Raw genomic sequence first — 12,916 nt, forward strand, 5'->3', positions numbered from 1 at the left:
TGGCTGGCAGCTAACAAACAGCAAACTGCTCCTGGGGATGGGAGCTGCACAGCACACACACCATTGTATGGAATTTGTAAACATTTCAATGAACATTTCAATGAACACTAATGCTTGACTGAGTGGCTGGAGATTACAAATAACACCAGATCACAAACTGCCACATAGTGAAAGTGATTCGTGGGTTCATTAAACATCACAGGTGTCAAAAAATAAAAAAAAAAGCCAAAACAACTCCTTCTCCATCGCATCTGTGATGATCAGCATAAAATTCACGTCCTGTCTGCTGGGCTGTGGTGCAGTGTGGGCCCGGGCGGGGTGCTTGGGTGGGTGGTTAGGTCTGATCCCCCTTGGGCAGTGCTGAAGGAGCACCAAGCACCCCCAGGGCTAGCTCTGACCCCCTCGGGCAGTACCAAGCCCCTCCAGCCGGCAGTTGCGGCCGCCGCATCCCCAGCGCTGCCGCCCGCGGCTCCACGAGCGCACAGTGACATCCTCCGTCGGGATGCGGCAGCAGCCGAGCCTCGGCCACCCATGGAACACCGGCCTGGGGACACTCGTGTGTCCCCGAGGAGGGAGGGGGACACAGGCGCGGGCAGCTGCGGGCTCACTGCGCGCACAGCTGGAAGGGCAAGCCCGGCTCGGAGCGCGGAGCCGGCGCGATGGCCCCGGGCTGGGACAGGACAGGGTGAGGCTGGCTCCTGCCGAGGCCACCCTTTGGTGGGTGCCACAAGGGCCACACCCTGCGGGAGAAATGCCCTCAGTGCCCTCAGTGCCCTCAGTGCTCGGCTCTGCCGGCTGCAAGCGATTCCCAGCGATTGCAGAGCTCTCCCAGCAGGATCCGCCGCCAGCGGCTGTGGCTGCGTGTTTCGAGAGGAATTCGGTGAGGCTGTAGCAGCTCCTGAGGTGAAAATAGCTTTTGGAGCAATCAGAAGGTGGCAGACCCCCTGGGCCTTAACTACAGGCTCGTTTCTGGGTTTGCACAGTTTTCTTGCGTTGCTTACGTTCTCTATGTTTCTCGAATTCCCCTGACAGAAGGATGCCTGCTCAGGGTCTGCAGCCCGAACCCTTCTCTGTGTTTGCAGCTGCTGCTCTGCACATCCCCGTGCTGTTCTCCAGAGGTGCTGACAGCAGAACTGATCCTGCCCCTGTGGCAATACCTGTGGGGATGTTTTCTGTCCTGCCACCTGCAGCAGGCACCAAGGATAGGGCTTGTGCAGTGGTAGGTGACTTCATCCTGCACAATCACCAGCTGAAACAAATCCTCAGAGAGAAGTTATTCTCTTTAGAGAATAAGTGGTGGAACAAGTGGTGGAAGAAGGAAGAATTACCTTCCTGGAGCTGGGGCCCCAAGGACTCCTTGGTTTGCATACCAAGAATTCAGTTTTTCTTACACAGCTTTACCTCTTCCTCCTGCTGCCCACGAGGAGCAGAGGCAAGATCATCACCCTCTGTGTTCCACCTGCCCAGGGAGCCCTCCTGGCTGATTAAAAGGCAAATGAAGTTCTGACCTCACTTCTGTTCATTAAGGCACAGATCCCGCAGGAGCAATAAATTCATGGTGGACGCTTTGGAGAGATGCAGGAATGTTGCTGTGCAGCATGCAAAGATGCTCTGGGAGAATACAAGAATGCTTCCGAGTTGAGAGGGGAAAGAGGGATGTAGAGGTGTTCTAGGGGGTGGCAAGGATTCTTCGAGGTAATGCAGTGATGCTCCAGGTTTGAGAAGGGAAGGGAAATGGGAGAAGATGCTCTGGGGGGGGGATCAGGGATGCTCCGGGGTAATGCAAGGATGCTACCAGGTTGAGAGGGGAATGTGTGGATTCTCAGGAATGCCCTGGAGGAATGAAGGGATGCTCTGGGTAGTACAAAGGTGCTCCCGGGCTGAGAAGCTCCGTGGGATTGTGCAGATGCTCAGGGCTGCTCTCGCGGCACGCAGAGAGACGCTTGGGCGGATTTAGGGATGCTCTGGGGGTCTCGGGGCTGCTCGGGGGGCACCGAGGGTGCCGGGGGCCGGAGCGGGAGGCGGGAGCGGGCGGGGCGGGGAGGGGCAGCAGCCCCGCGGCGGCGGCGCGGCGGGAGCGGCGCGGGCATGGAGAGCGCCGGGGCGCTGAACGGCTCCGCCGCCGCCGCCGGGCGCTTCGCGGCCGCGGGCACGGCAGCGCTGGGCGCGCTCATGGCCCTGCTCATCGCCGTCACCGTGGCGGGCAACGCGCTCGTCATGCTGGCCTTCGTGGCGGACTCCAGCCTGCGCACCCAGAACAACTTCTTCCTCCTCAACCTGGCCATCTCGGATTTCCTCGTAGGTAAAGTGCCACCGGCACCGGCACGGCAGCAACTCGGGCTGCCCGGCTGCTCCCGCGGGCCCCGCTCCTGCCCCCGACACCCTCCCGCAGTCCCGGTCCCCTCCCGCAGTCCCGGTCCCGTGCCACAGTCCCGGTTCCCCTCCCGCAGTCCCGTTCCCCTCCCGCAGTCCCGTTCCCCTCCCGCTGTCCCGTTCCCCTCCCGCTATCCCGGTCCCGTCCCGCTGTCCCGGTCCCCTCCCGCTGTCCCGTTCCCCTCCCGCTATCCCGTTCCCCTCCCGCAGTCCCGGTCCCCTCCCGCTGTCCCGGTCCCGTCCCACAGTCCCGGTTCCCTCCCGCTGTCCCGGTCCCCTCCCGCTGTCCCGGTCCCCTCCCGCTATCCCATTCCCCTCCCGCTGTCCCGGTCCCGTCCCACAGTCCCGGTTCCCTCCCGCTGTCCCGGTCCCCTCCCGCTATCCCATTCCCCTCCCGCTGTCCCGGTCCCGTCCCGCTGTCCCGGTCCCGTCCCACAGTCCCGGTTCCCTCCCGCAGTCCCTCTCCCCTCCCACAGTCCCGTTCCCCTCCCGCTGTCCCGTTCCCCTCCCGCTGTCCCGGTCCCGCACAGGGAAGGAGCCCCCGGCGCCCGCGGGTCCCCCCGGGCAGAGCCCGGCTCTCATCGGGACCGACCCCTCCGCTTGCAGGCGCTTTCTGCATCCCCCTGTACGTGCCCTATGTGCTGACGGGGAGATGGATCTTCGGGAGAAGCCTCTGCAAACTCTGGCTGGTGGTTGATTACTTGCTGTGCACCTCTTCGGTCTTCAACATCGTCCTAATTAGCTACGACAGGTTCCTCTCGGTGACAAGAGCGGTGAGTCCTGTCATGACAGCTGAGAGGGACATAACTCTCCGCCTGCTTTATTCTCCAGATTGTCTGCAATACTTAAAAGTTCTTTGAATCCTCCAGAAATTATGAATTTTTCAGCTTGGGAGGCAATAACCATCCACAAATGCAAAATTCAGCTGTGATTTCAGATTAGCATTCCTGGCATGATTAAATCACTTAAGGCTCAGTCCCCGTTGTGCAGGTGTTCCCTTCCCAGGTGACAGGGTAGTAGTGTACAAGCAAGCCAGCCAGGTAAGCAGACTGTAAACTAACTTGCAAGAGCTTATTATCCCCAGGACAAACAAGTGGATTGCAGTCAGACTCGCAGCTTCACGGCAGTAAATAGCACTGCCAGCTGTGGCAGGGAATGTGGAGAGGTCTCTGAGAGTGTGGGAGATCAAAATGTTTGGCCTTTTGCAGGAGGTAATGAGCAGTTCCCAGGCAGATCTGACCCACTGCTGTTTGCTCGTTCCCTGATTGCAAATACAACACAGATTTAGCCCAGGAGTTGGTCAAGTCCCTCTCCTTGGGACTGACAGGGAGGAGCTGGGACAGCTCAGTAATTGGTGGGTGCAGACAGCTGCCAGCTCCAACCAAACCAGTAAATTTCCACTTAGCAGACACCATATTTTGGAGCTGTAAAATGAGTGTTCTAAATCTTCCCTGTAAGAGTGTGATTTATCTAGCAATTGCTCCTGTTGCCTATGGCATATCAATTTGTTGCACTGCTGGGGGATTGCCTAGCAACTTTACCAGGATTGCTAATAGTCCATTTGTGAGGAGCCTCAGCCAGCTGGGGTGTGGGACTGTGTGTAAGACAAGGCTTTCCTCTTGCAGGTCGCCTACAGAGCCCAGCAAGGCAACACCAGGCAAGCAGTGCTGAAGATGGTGATGGTGTGGGTGTTGGCATTCCTGCTGTACGGACCTGCCATTATCAGCTGGGAGTACATATCAGGCCAGAGCATCATCCCCAGTGGGGAATGCTATGCCGAGTTCTTCTACAACTGGTATTTCCTCATGACAGCCTCCACGCTGGAGTTTTTCACCCCTTTCATCAGCGTGATGTTTTTCAACCTGAGCATTTACCTGAACATCCAGAAACGCACCAAAATGCGCCTGGACGTTCTCCACGAAGTGCACAACCAGTCCTTCACTGAGGAGATGGAAAGGAGCCCAGAGGCAAAGCTTTCTCTGAAATGCTGTAAGTGGGAGCAGAAGGAGTCAGCTGAAACCCTCGACCTCTCTAAGAGCAAAGCTCAAGCAGCAGCCTCCACTTCCAGCCTGGATGCCAAAGACCTGCTGGAAATGAGCTCGGAGAGCTCCAGGAAACCCAAGTGTTGCGACAAAAAGAGCTGCAAAACTTCAGCCTCCACTCTGTCCTCAGAGAAACGGGTGAAGATCGTGTCCCAGAGCACAACCCAACACTTCAGGCTCTCCAGAGACAAGAAAGTGGCCAAATCACTGGCCATCATTGTGGGCATCTTTGGGGTTTGCTGGGCACCGTACACCCTCCTGATGATCATCCGCGCTGGCTGCCACGGCCAGTGCATCTCCGAGTTCTGGTATGAGACTTCTTTCTGGCTGCTGTGGATCAACTCAGCTGTCAACCCCGTCCTGTACCCTCTCTGCCACTCCAGCTTCAGGAGGGCTTTTGTTAAACTCCTTTGCCCCAAGAAGCTGAAGGTTCAGCCTCACTATGCCCTTCAGAACTACTGAGGGTGAAGCCAGCCCAGTGTGAGGATGAGACAAGCCTTGGTTTACTTCTGCTGTACTGGTGTGCGACTGGAGCTTGTGTCCTTGGAAGAAGCCAGGAGCAGCGGTGTGGGGCAGGTGAGGAAGGCAGAAGAGAGCCCACAATTAACTTATTTTAGTTCATCAACAACAAAATCCCACCGCAGAGAAATATAAAGGGGTTTATTGACATTAACCACGGGTAGGGAAATCTGTGTCCGCCACTTGCAGGTGCCACAAAAGAGCTCTGCTGCCACCTAGTCAGCCTGAGCAGCACCAGCATTTAGCTCCAATAAACTGAAAACTGAAAAGAAAGAGCTAATAAAAATAAATATCTGGCTTAAACTAGTGTGCTAAACTACAGCTTAGCTGTTGGCAGACCTGATCTTCCTCATAAATGGGAGAGATTTTTCTTCACACCTATTACACATGGATGATGATGATACAGAAAGAAAAGAACAAACCTCAGAAGGAAAACATCTCATTTCTATTTTTGTTACAGCCATAATCTGGATCCCTGTTTCATGGGGTGCAATAGATGTCCCTTCCACACCCCAAGAAGGGACAGATCTCTGCCCTAAGGAGTTTACAGTGCCAGCTTCTCCACAGGCTCCATCCTGACAACCCAAAGACATCCTCAAATCTCTCCTGCAGGATCTTAAAGATACTCTTCTGGCACTGTGTTAGGGAATGACAAGCTCAGATAGATGCAAATCTTGTGTTGTTTTTGTTATGTTCCTTTTTAAAATGTTCCTTTCAGACCTCTTAAATTTTTCAAGTTTCAGAAATCTTGCATTCTTTCTTTTAAAATACCTCATTTCATTGGAGACCTGGCTTGAGCTGATTTAGTCAACACAAGCATCAATTCTTTTACTGTTTAATTTGAAATTTTTCTTTAGAGCTGTCAACTAATTAAACAGAGCACAAGATTCAAGAGACCAGGGCTCTAGCCTTGGTCCTACCAAAAAATCCTGGTCATTTTACTCTGCTTCCCATCTCATGCTTCATCACAGCTGCCCATTTGTTCTGCAGCCTCTTTGGGCACAGAGGCAGTATGACCAAAAAGCAGATTAATTCCACTGCTGGCACTGCTCAGAGATGTAGTAACACAAATAAGTAATTAGTTGCCATGGCAAATGCTCGTATTTAACAGTATTGCACAGGGGAGCTCAAGATCCTAAGTCTGAAAACTCCATTTACAAATAGAATCCCAAATGTGGTAAAGCAGAACCCCAAAGCTTATGATGTTGTGATCACCAATGACATTTTGCTGCTGCAAGCAAACTGCTTTTGGCTGCTGCTAAAAGTAAAAAGAAAATGCCATCAGACTGTATCTCAGTGATATTTGTCAAGTAGATCAGTATTGTCACCTGAAGTCAGGTTTTAAATGATGTCTTGTCTTGTGTGTGTGATATTTCAGACTTGTGACATGTTCTGTCAGTTTGTTATATATGGGTTAAAACTCACCCCTCAAAGTATGTGTGCTGTGAATTGACAGGATAAATGTTGAGCCTGCTCGTACCTTTCCCTGTGTCTGCTCCCTTCTGAAAACTTCAATAAAGTATTTTTGTAAGAAGCTTGCTGCATATTTTATGGTGAAAAAGCTGTTGTCAGAACTGATAAAATCCAACTGGAAGCAGAACATCCACGGGTTTACCTGAGGAGGCAGATATACATGTCACAGATAAACCAGCTCCTGGAACAGCTGAGTGTCTCTTACCTCTGTGAGCAGGTTCCTGACAGCCCCCTGAGGGTCTGGTGAGTGCACATCACTCAGTTCTCTCCAGCTTCTGGTCTTTTCCAGAGCGTGTTACACGCAGCTGGGATCTGGAGAGGCTCCATCAGCAATAACTCTTCCTATAACTCACAAACCTCACTGGTTTACTTAAAAATGACAAAGCCATAACGTGCCCAAGGCACCAGTTTCCAGCTGAAGTTCTCTTCAGGTGCTCAACAGGAGAGGTGCAACTACTAGATCGTTCATTCTGATTAAAAAAGGTGCCTGGTGTGACACCTTCCTTTCCCAGAGGGAAGAAAAGAGTGCATTTCCTTTTGCACAGTATTTTCATGGTCTCTGACCTCCATGTGGGCAAAATTATCTATACTTGGCTGAAGGTAATTTTATTCATTGTTGGATTTTGCAGGGAAGATACTTATATTCCTTCCTGAAATAAGAGCTCTTGCTTTGCCAGATAAAAAGGAAAAATAACTATTTATGCTTGGACATGAGGTCACACCTGAGCCTGGTTTTCATACTGAAAATGTTGGGAGATGCTCTGAAGTTTCAGAGTAGCTGATGACTAATTCAAATATGCTTAAAAGAGTATTTGAATTCTGCTGATTGTCAGTGTTCAGAATATAAATGTCTATATGCATTTGGAAGAGGCAGTGACTGGGGAGCTTCTAGGCATGAGCCAATATGAATTATGAAAATGCAGAACCACTGGATGAGGCAGGGGTGCTTGTCATCCAGCCCAGCAAAACACCTGCGTATCATTTATTTTTACAGGCTAAAAAATTGCCTCTTTCCTATTGTCTTGGCATAAGCTAAGCAGGCAGGACCTGTTTACAACAGCCATGAAGGAGGACTTGCTGTAATAATTAATATGATTCAAATATTTGGGGAAGCACAGAGGCTTCATCTCCACAGAGAAAAGAAACCTGGCTAATTCCAGGGAGAAGCATCCAATTTATGCAGGGAGTGTTGGTAAACAGCATTCAGGCAGCTGCAAGTCATGCCAGGGAGCTTTTTGGATAAGAGACTTCCCACAGGAGCAGAGTGGAGGTGATGCCAGTTCCCCTCTCTTGGTACAAATCTCCATTAACTCGAGGACATAAAGGCTGCCCCAAAGAGGTCTGTGGTCTTTTCCTACAGCAGCATCTGCATATCAATAAACTACCAAAAAACATTTTTAATTTTAGCACAGCTACTTTCTTTCTGTCTCTCTAAATGCTTCCTCCCTAATCACCAGTAATGAGAGATCTCTTTGCACAGACAGAGGAACTCTGCTCCTCAGCCTCTCCTCCAGCCCCTCCTCAATTACCATCCCTTATTTTTTCTCTCCAACCTGCAGTTACAGAAATTGCTCCATTGTTCCACAGACATCACTGAAGCTTCATTAGCTCAAGTAGGAGGCTGGAGAAGAAGAGAGAATGCAAGGATCTTTTGTTGAAAAACACCTGTCTGTGATAATTAATGAGATTTGCTGGCAGAGAAGGGCTTTGAAAGTAGCAAGATGTGATTATATTTTGATTTGAAAGAATGCTAATGGTTTGTAAATGACCATTCATTTTCACAGCAGAACTAGGATGGAAAGACCAGGGGTTAATATCCTTGCCAGAAAGAACTTGAACAATGTGATTTCTGTGAGAGGGGATTGATTTTTCACAACCCCATCTGTGGAGCAGTGACACCAGCACAACTTTGCAGTACAGATCTGGTCCTAAAAGAGACCTCCTGCACTCTGCAGAGCTTGTTCTGCAAATAGATGAGGCACAGTAAGGAGTGTTATCTTTCCTTCTGAAGTGAGAATTGCAGACAAGAATAAAAACTCTGAGAGCTGCCCTGGATGAGTGCCACAAAAGAGAAAAGCTCTCAATTTCTGACACCACAAAGCCAGCCTTTCATGCAAGATTGCACAGATGTTCCTGTGGACAGTAGGGAACTCACAGCACTTTTCTGTTCCCTTAACCTTTAAGCCTCCTCCTTTCCTCCTTAGAACAATTTTCTGTCAATATAGTTGCATTTGCAGGATTAAGGAATTATGGGGGTTTAGAACAGCAATTAGGAGTTCTGCAGGGTGAAAGGTCTCACCTATAATCCAGCACCACCATTTATTGAGATTTAAAACTATTGTTGGTATTTACTTCAACAAACCCCGCACTACCTGAGGGAGGAACACTTGTGAGCTCCTCAAAGGCAAGAAAACCCAGCTCTGTCCCTGCACCTCCTGTTGCAAGCTCAGAATGTCAATGGCTCCTTCAATCAGCACCATTTTTATTGCTAAGGATGCACGAGCATTACTTATTTACAGGCCCCACACTTTTACTCCATCATTTACAATGTGTTTGCACAGTCTGGGTGCAAAAGGGAGCTAACACTTAATCCAAGTACCAAACATCATAGGTAGAGCTATGTGTGCACTTCTGTGGGGGAAGAACAAGACTATTGTTCAATTTTTAAAATGCTATTACCTGATTTTTATTTTTTTAATGATTTAGAGGCACTAAGCAAGAACTTTGGTTGGGTTGTAAAGGCTTCATGGCAAAACTGGACCCACAGCTTAAACATGTGTTTTTTTAAACACAAAAATGTGTTCTTTTAAACACAAAAATGTGTCTGTGGTGTGACACCGACTTTGGAATTATTTTTAACACAATATCCTAGGATTTAGCAGCACAATTAACACTGAAGGAAAACTGATTGCAAAGTAGTTAATAATCTCATTCAAGATCTCTCTGAGCATTCACAAACAACAACCTCTCTACCAGGAGGGCAACAAGAGTTCTGGCAAATATTTTAGCTGTTAACTCACAGCTCACACACGACTTTAGCCTTTAGAAGCTGTTTATTGAAGAACAAACAATAATGGGGGTTGCATATAAACCCTTGAACACAAGGCTGCAAGTACACCCTGCAGTGTCCATGAACTGAGAACAGTTTGACAAAGCAATCACCCTCCATTATGAAAATAATTTATACCTTAGATTCTAAGAAGCACAAATTTAATAGACCACTCTGGTTAAAACACCATTTAATACCTCTGATACAGCTTGTATTCAAAATATACAGGGATAAAATAATATGTGTAATACTTTTACGAAGCCTATGGTCAGTGCTCTGGGAATTAAACTGTTATCCAAGAGCTTTCATGAAAGGAAAAAGGTCTTTTGTTGGTGTCATTAAAATTTTTAACCAAAATGAAGGTTGCAAAAACTTTATGGAGCTGTGTAGGCAGAGGAATGCTGACACACAGCTAATTCAAAGTAAGGAAAAGACTGAAGTCAAATGTGACTGTCATTGGAAGAATACAGCACCAGGGCAATACAAAACCTCAGCAGAGGACCAAAATGCCCAACACATCCCTCCTGAAGCTCTCACTGGGGAGAGCTCATGCAGACAGAAGCCTGCAGAACAGTTCATCTGTATTTCAGAGAGATAAGAGCTGAAACACCTTAGAAATTCCCCCTCACAAGTGCCACATGCTCCTGTCCTCTACTAGGAAGTGACAATCTCAAAAATTAGATAATCCCTGGGAACACAGGGATTATACTGATTTCCCTTGAAAAAACCCAGAAATTCACCTTTCCTTCACTCACCTCCTGAGAGATGCTCCAGCAGTACTGAACGAATGACTGAAAGCTGGGGAAATCAGGAATTTAAGGTGATTACCATTGACTCATGTTAATAACCATGCTTTCACCTCAACAATTACTTCACTGAGAACCAGCACTGTGCACCACTTCAGAAAAGTGCCTTCCAGTCACCATTTGTAAATAGGAAATATTTGTAATCAATATTAATCACTCCCAACTGTGGCATAACAAGTTATCAAATCAGAATTGCCTCCTTCACAACAAAAGAACACAGAACATAAATTTTAGTCAGCCTAAATGCCACTTTTACAACAGACTCTGAAGAGGTATCTGTGTGCTGACAGAATCTACCAAATTCCCTTTGAAAAAGCAGGTCTATTAACTGAAAGAACAGAATAGGCATAGCATTTTCTGAGAAAATCTGAACAAGTTCTTTCTTTATTCAAGCACATTTGTGGCTCTCTGCAATTATTTTCTCGATTAATGTATGAGCACTTAGGCTTTCCTGGCGTGAAAGAGGGAATATAGCTATTTTTCAGCCTGGGTATTAACTAAAAGCAAATCTTCTACTGTGCACTCATTCATCAAGTGCCCTGGTCAGCTAAATGTGATATCAGTTTTATTTCAGGCTAAATACATCAGGAAAATAACTTCTGTAGCACTAATTTAATTTAGTCTTAACATACAATTCTAGAACTGTTCTGTTGATCAGCTTCAGAAGCCTCTTCAAGCCATTGAATAACAATTACAAAAATCACTATCTTTAGAACATTTAATTAGTGATAATTATATCAATTAGCAGCACCAGTTAGTAAATTGTACATGTTTCACATGGCAATTGTTATCCATCTACAGATTAAGTTTTATCTACTGTGAAAGAATTTCTGAATGCTTTATAAAACAAATAAGAGTTGTGTGAGTGAGCTCTCCTAAAGCTCCTGAGCACTGCCATGGACTGCAGTTCCATGAAGAGGGTAAAGTGGATACTGGAGGATTATTTCCCAAATTCCAGGTCATCTGTTTTGCCACAGAATTTCTCTGTGACTCTGCAAGTTGCTAGGGTCCAAATCCAGACAGATATTTTAATTCAAAATGCTTATAATTCAGTGGGATATAGGCTTTTCCAAGCCTGGCTAAGATTGGACCTCAGCCTTTCGTGATTCAGTTTCTACCACTGAAATCAGATTTAAAAATCACTCAGAAACATAAGGTACAGTAATTGGAAAAAAAAATTCAAACCCATGAAATTTGCATCCATCAAAACCATTTTCCTAATGGCCATAAATTAGTTAATGAAGCTGGAAATTTTTGGTTGATTTAGAAACAGAGCTGTGTTAACTTGTCAAAATAAAATAAATTTTTTCAGCCTATAGATAGAAGGGGCACAAGCACAGCTAATATGGCACCCAACCCATAGCACAGTGGGGCAAGATTCAAACCCACAACCCCTGGCTCTGGAGTTTTTAATGTCATCAGATTTGGGGTTTTTTAGATAGACCTCAGCATCCCAGTAATTGCCCGTTTGCACCACTGCTCTAAACTTCCATTACATGTCTGCTGTGGGGGTGGGTAAGTGAGGAGAAGAAACATTTTGTAAAGTCATGCAGTAAGAAAATATCGATTTGTTAGGAAAATTAATCTGCAAACACCAGAGGTTTCTGTCCAAAAAGGAGACAGAGGAGTCTTTTCTGGCTTTATTTGAATAAAGGCAGAGGCCATGGGGTGTTCCCCTGGGATCTCTCAGATTTTTGGAGGACACAGCCTCCCTTTTTATCCCAATTTCCCTTCTCTCTTTCCCCATTGGCTGAGGTACTTGATAGGTTCAGACTTCCCAATACACCTGATACCAAAGATTTCCCTCTAATGTACAATTCACAGAATCACAGAATCACAGAAGTTCAAGACTGGAAGAGACCTATAAGATCATCAAGTCCAGCCGATGTTCTAACTGTTCACTAGATCATGGCAGCAAGCGCCACATCCAGTCTTTTTTTGAATTCTTCAAGGGATGATGACTCCACCACCTCACTGGGTAAATGATTCCAGTATCTGATCACTCTTTCTGTGAAATATTTCCTTCTTAATTCTAACTTCTAATTCTCCCTTTTAATTGCTAATTCTTACTGAATTTAGGCACTTTTCTTCCCCATTGTTTCTTTCATCTTTCAACGTCTAATTTCATCTATCAGCAAACCTAAAGCTCCAGCCCAGACCACATGGCTTCCCTCTCCTCCTCAGACCTCTTCACCCAACCAGAACCAAAGAGAATTCCCCTGGGAGTGCTCTGCTTTTAACCCCCTGTGTTCTGAGGTGCATCCCTGTCTTCAGTGCCCACACCAGGTGCCAATATTCAAATCTGACCACTCATTGGTTTGACTACAACTTCCCAAAACTCACTTCCTTGTCAAACCAGGACATTGTGATAAATGTGAGTCCTGTCTGGACAAAGCACTCTGGCTGCCCAAAGTCATCGTCCTGATTTATAAGAGAGGAAAACAACAGGAAATGAAGAGCCACAAACCAGTATGATTTCATGAATAAGATAATCAAAATAGGGATACTTCATCTGTAATATCACAGATGTCTTCTTGACAACCAGTGTTTTAGCAATTACATTGCCTCATGCAAATATTTTTTGTCATAAGCATTTTCCACTTTTAGGGGGAGATTAATTTATCTGGATTTAGAGAGGGAATAGTAACTTCTGA

At 47.1% G+C, this 12,916-nt stretch overlaps 1 protein-coding gene across 1 annotated transcript; it reads left to right on the plus strand.

Moving 5' to 3' along the window:
* The first annotated feature begins 2,088 nt into the window (after window positions 1-2,088).
* On the plus strand, window positions 2,089-4,877 carry HRH3 (histamine receptor H3). The gene is made up of 3 exons (XM_058814850.1): window positions 2,089-2,302; window positions 2,980-3,146; window positions 3,999-4,877. Exons 1-3 carry the CDS (start codon window positions 2,089-2,091, stop codon window positions 4,875-4,877), a joined length of 1,260 nt encoding a protein of 419 aa, XP_058670833.1.
* The last annotated feature ends 8,039 nt before the right edge of the window (window positions 4,878-12,916 follow it).

The sequence above is a fragment of the Ammospiza caudacuta genome, chromosome 15 (genome assembly GCF_027887145.1).
Source record: "Ammospiza caudacuta isolate bAmmCau1 chromosome 15, bAmmCau1.pri, whole genome shotgun sequence".
Lineage (NCBI taxonomy): Eukaryota > Metazoa > Chordata > Aves > Passeriformes > Passerellidae > Ammospiza > Ammospiza caudacuta.

What these genes read in the sequence shown, in the direction of transcription:
- HRH3 (XM_058814850.1), top strand. Translation starts at nt 2,089, where the DNA reads ATGGAGAGCGCCGGGGCGCTGAACGGCTCCGCCGCCGCCGCCGGGCGC. An exon ending in CATCTCGGATTTCCTCGTAG is followed by an intron (nt 2,303 to 2,979) that starts GTAAAGTGCCAC and finishes CTCCGCTTGCAG; the next exon opens with GCGCTTTCTGCATCCCCCTG. An exon ending in TCCTCTCGGTGACAAGAGCG is followed by an intron (nt 3,147 to 3,998) that starts GTGAGTCCTGTC and finishes TTCCTCTTGCAG; the next exon opens with GTCGCCTACAGAGCCCAGCA.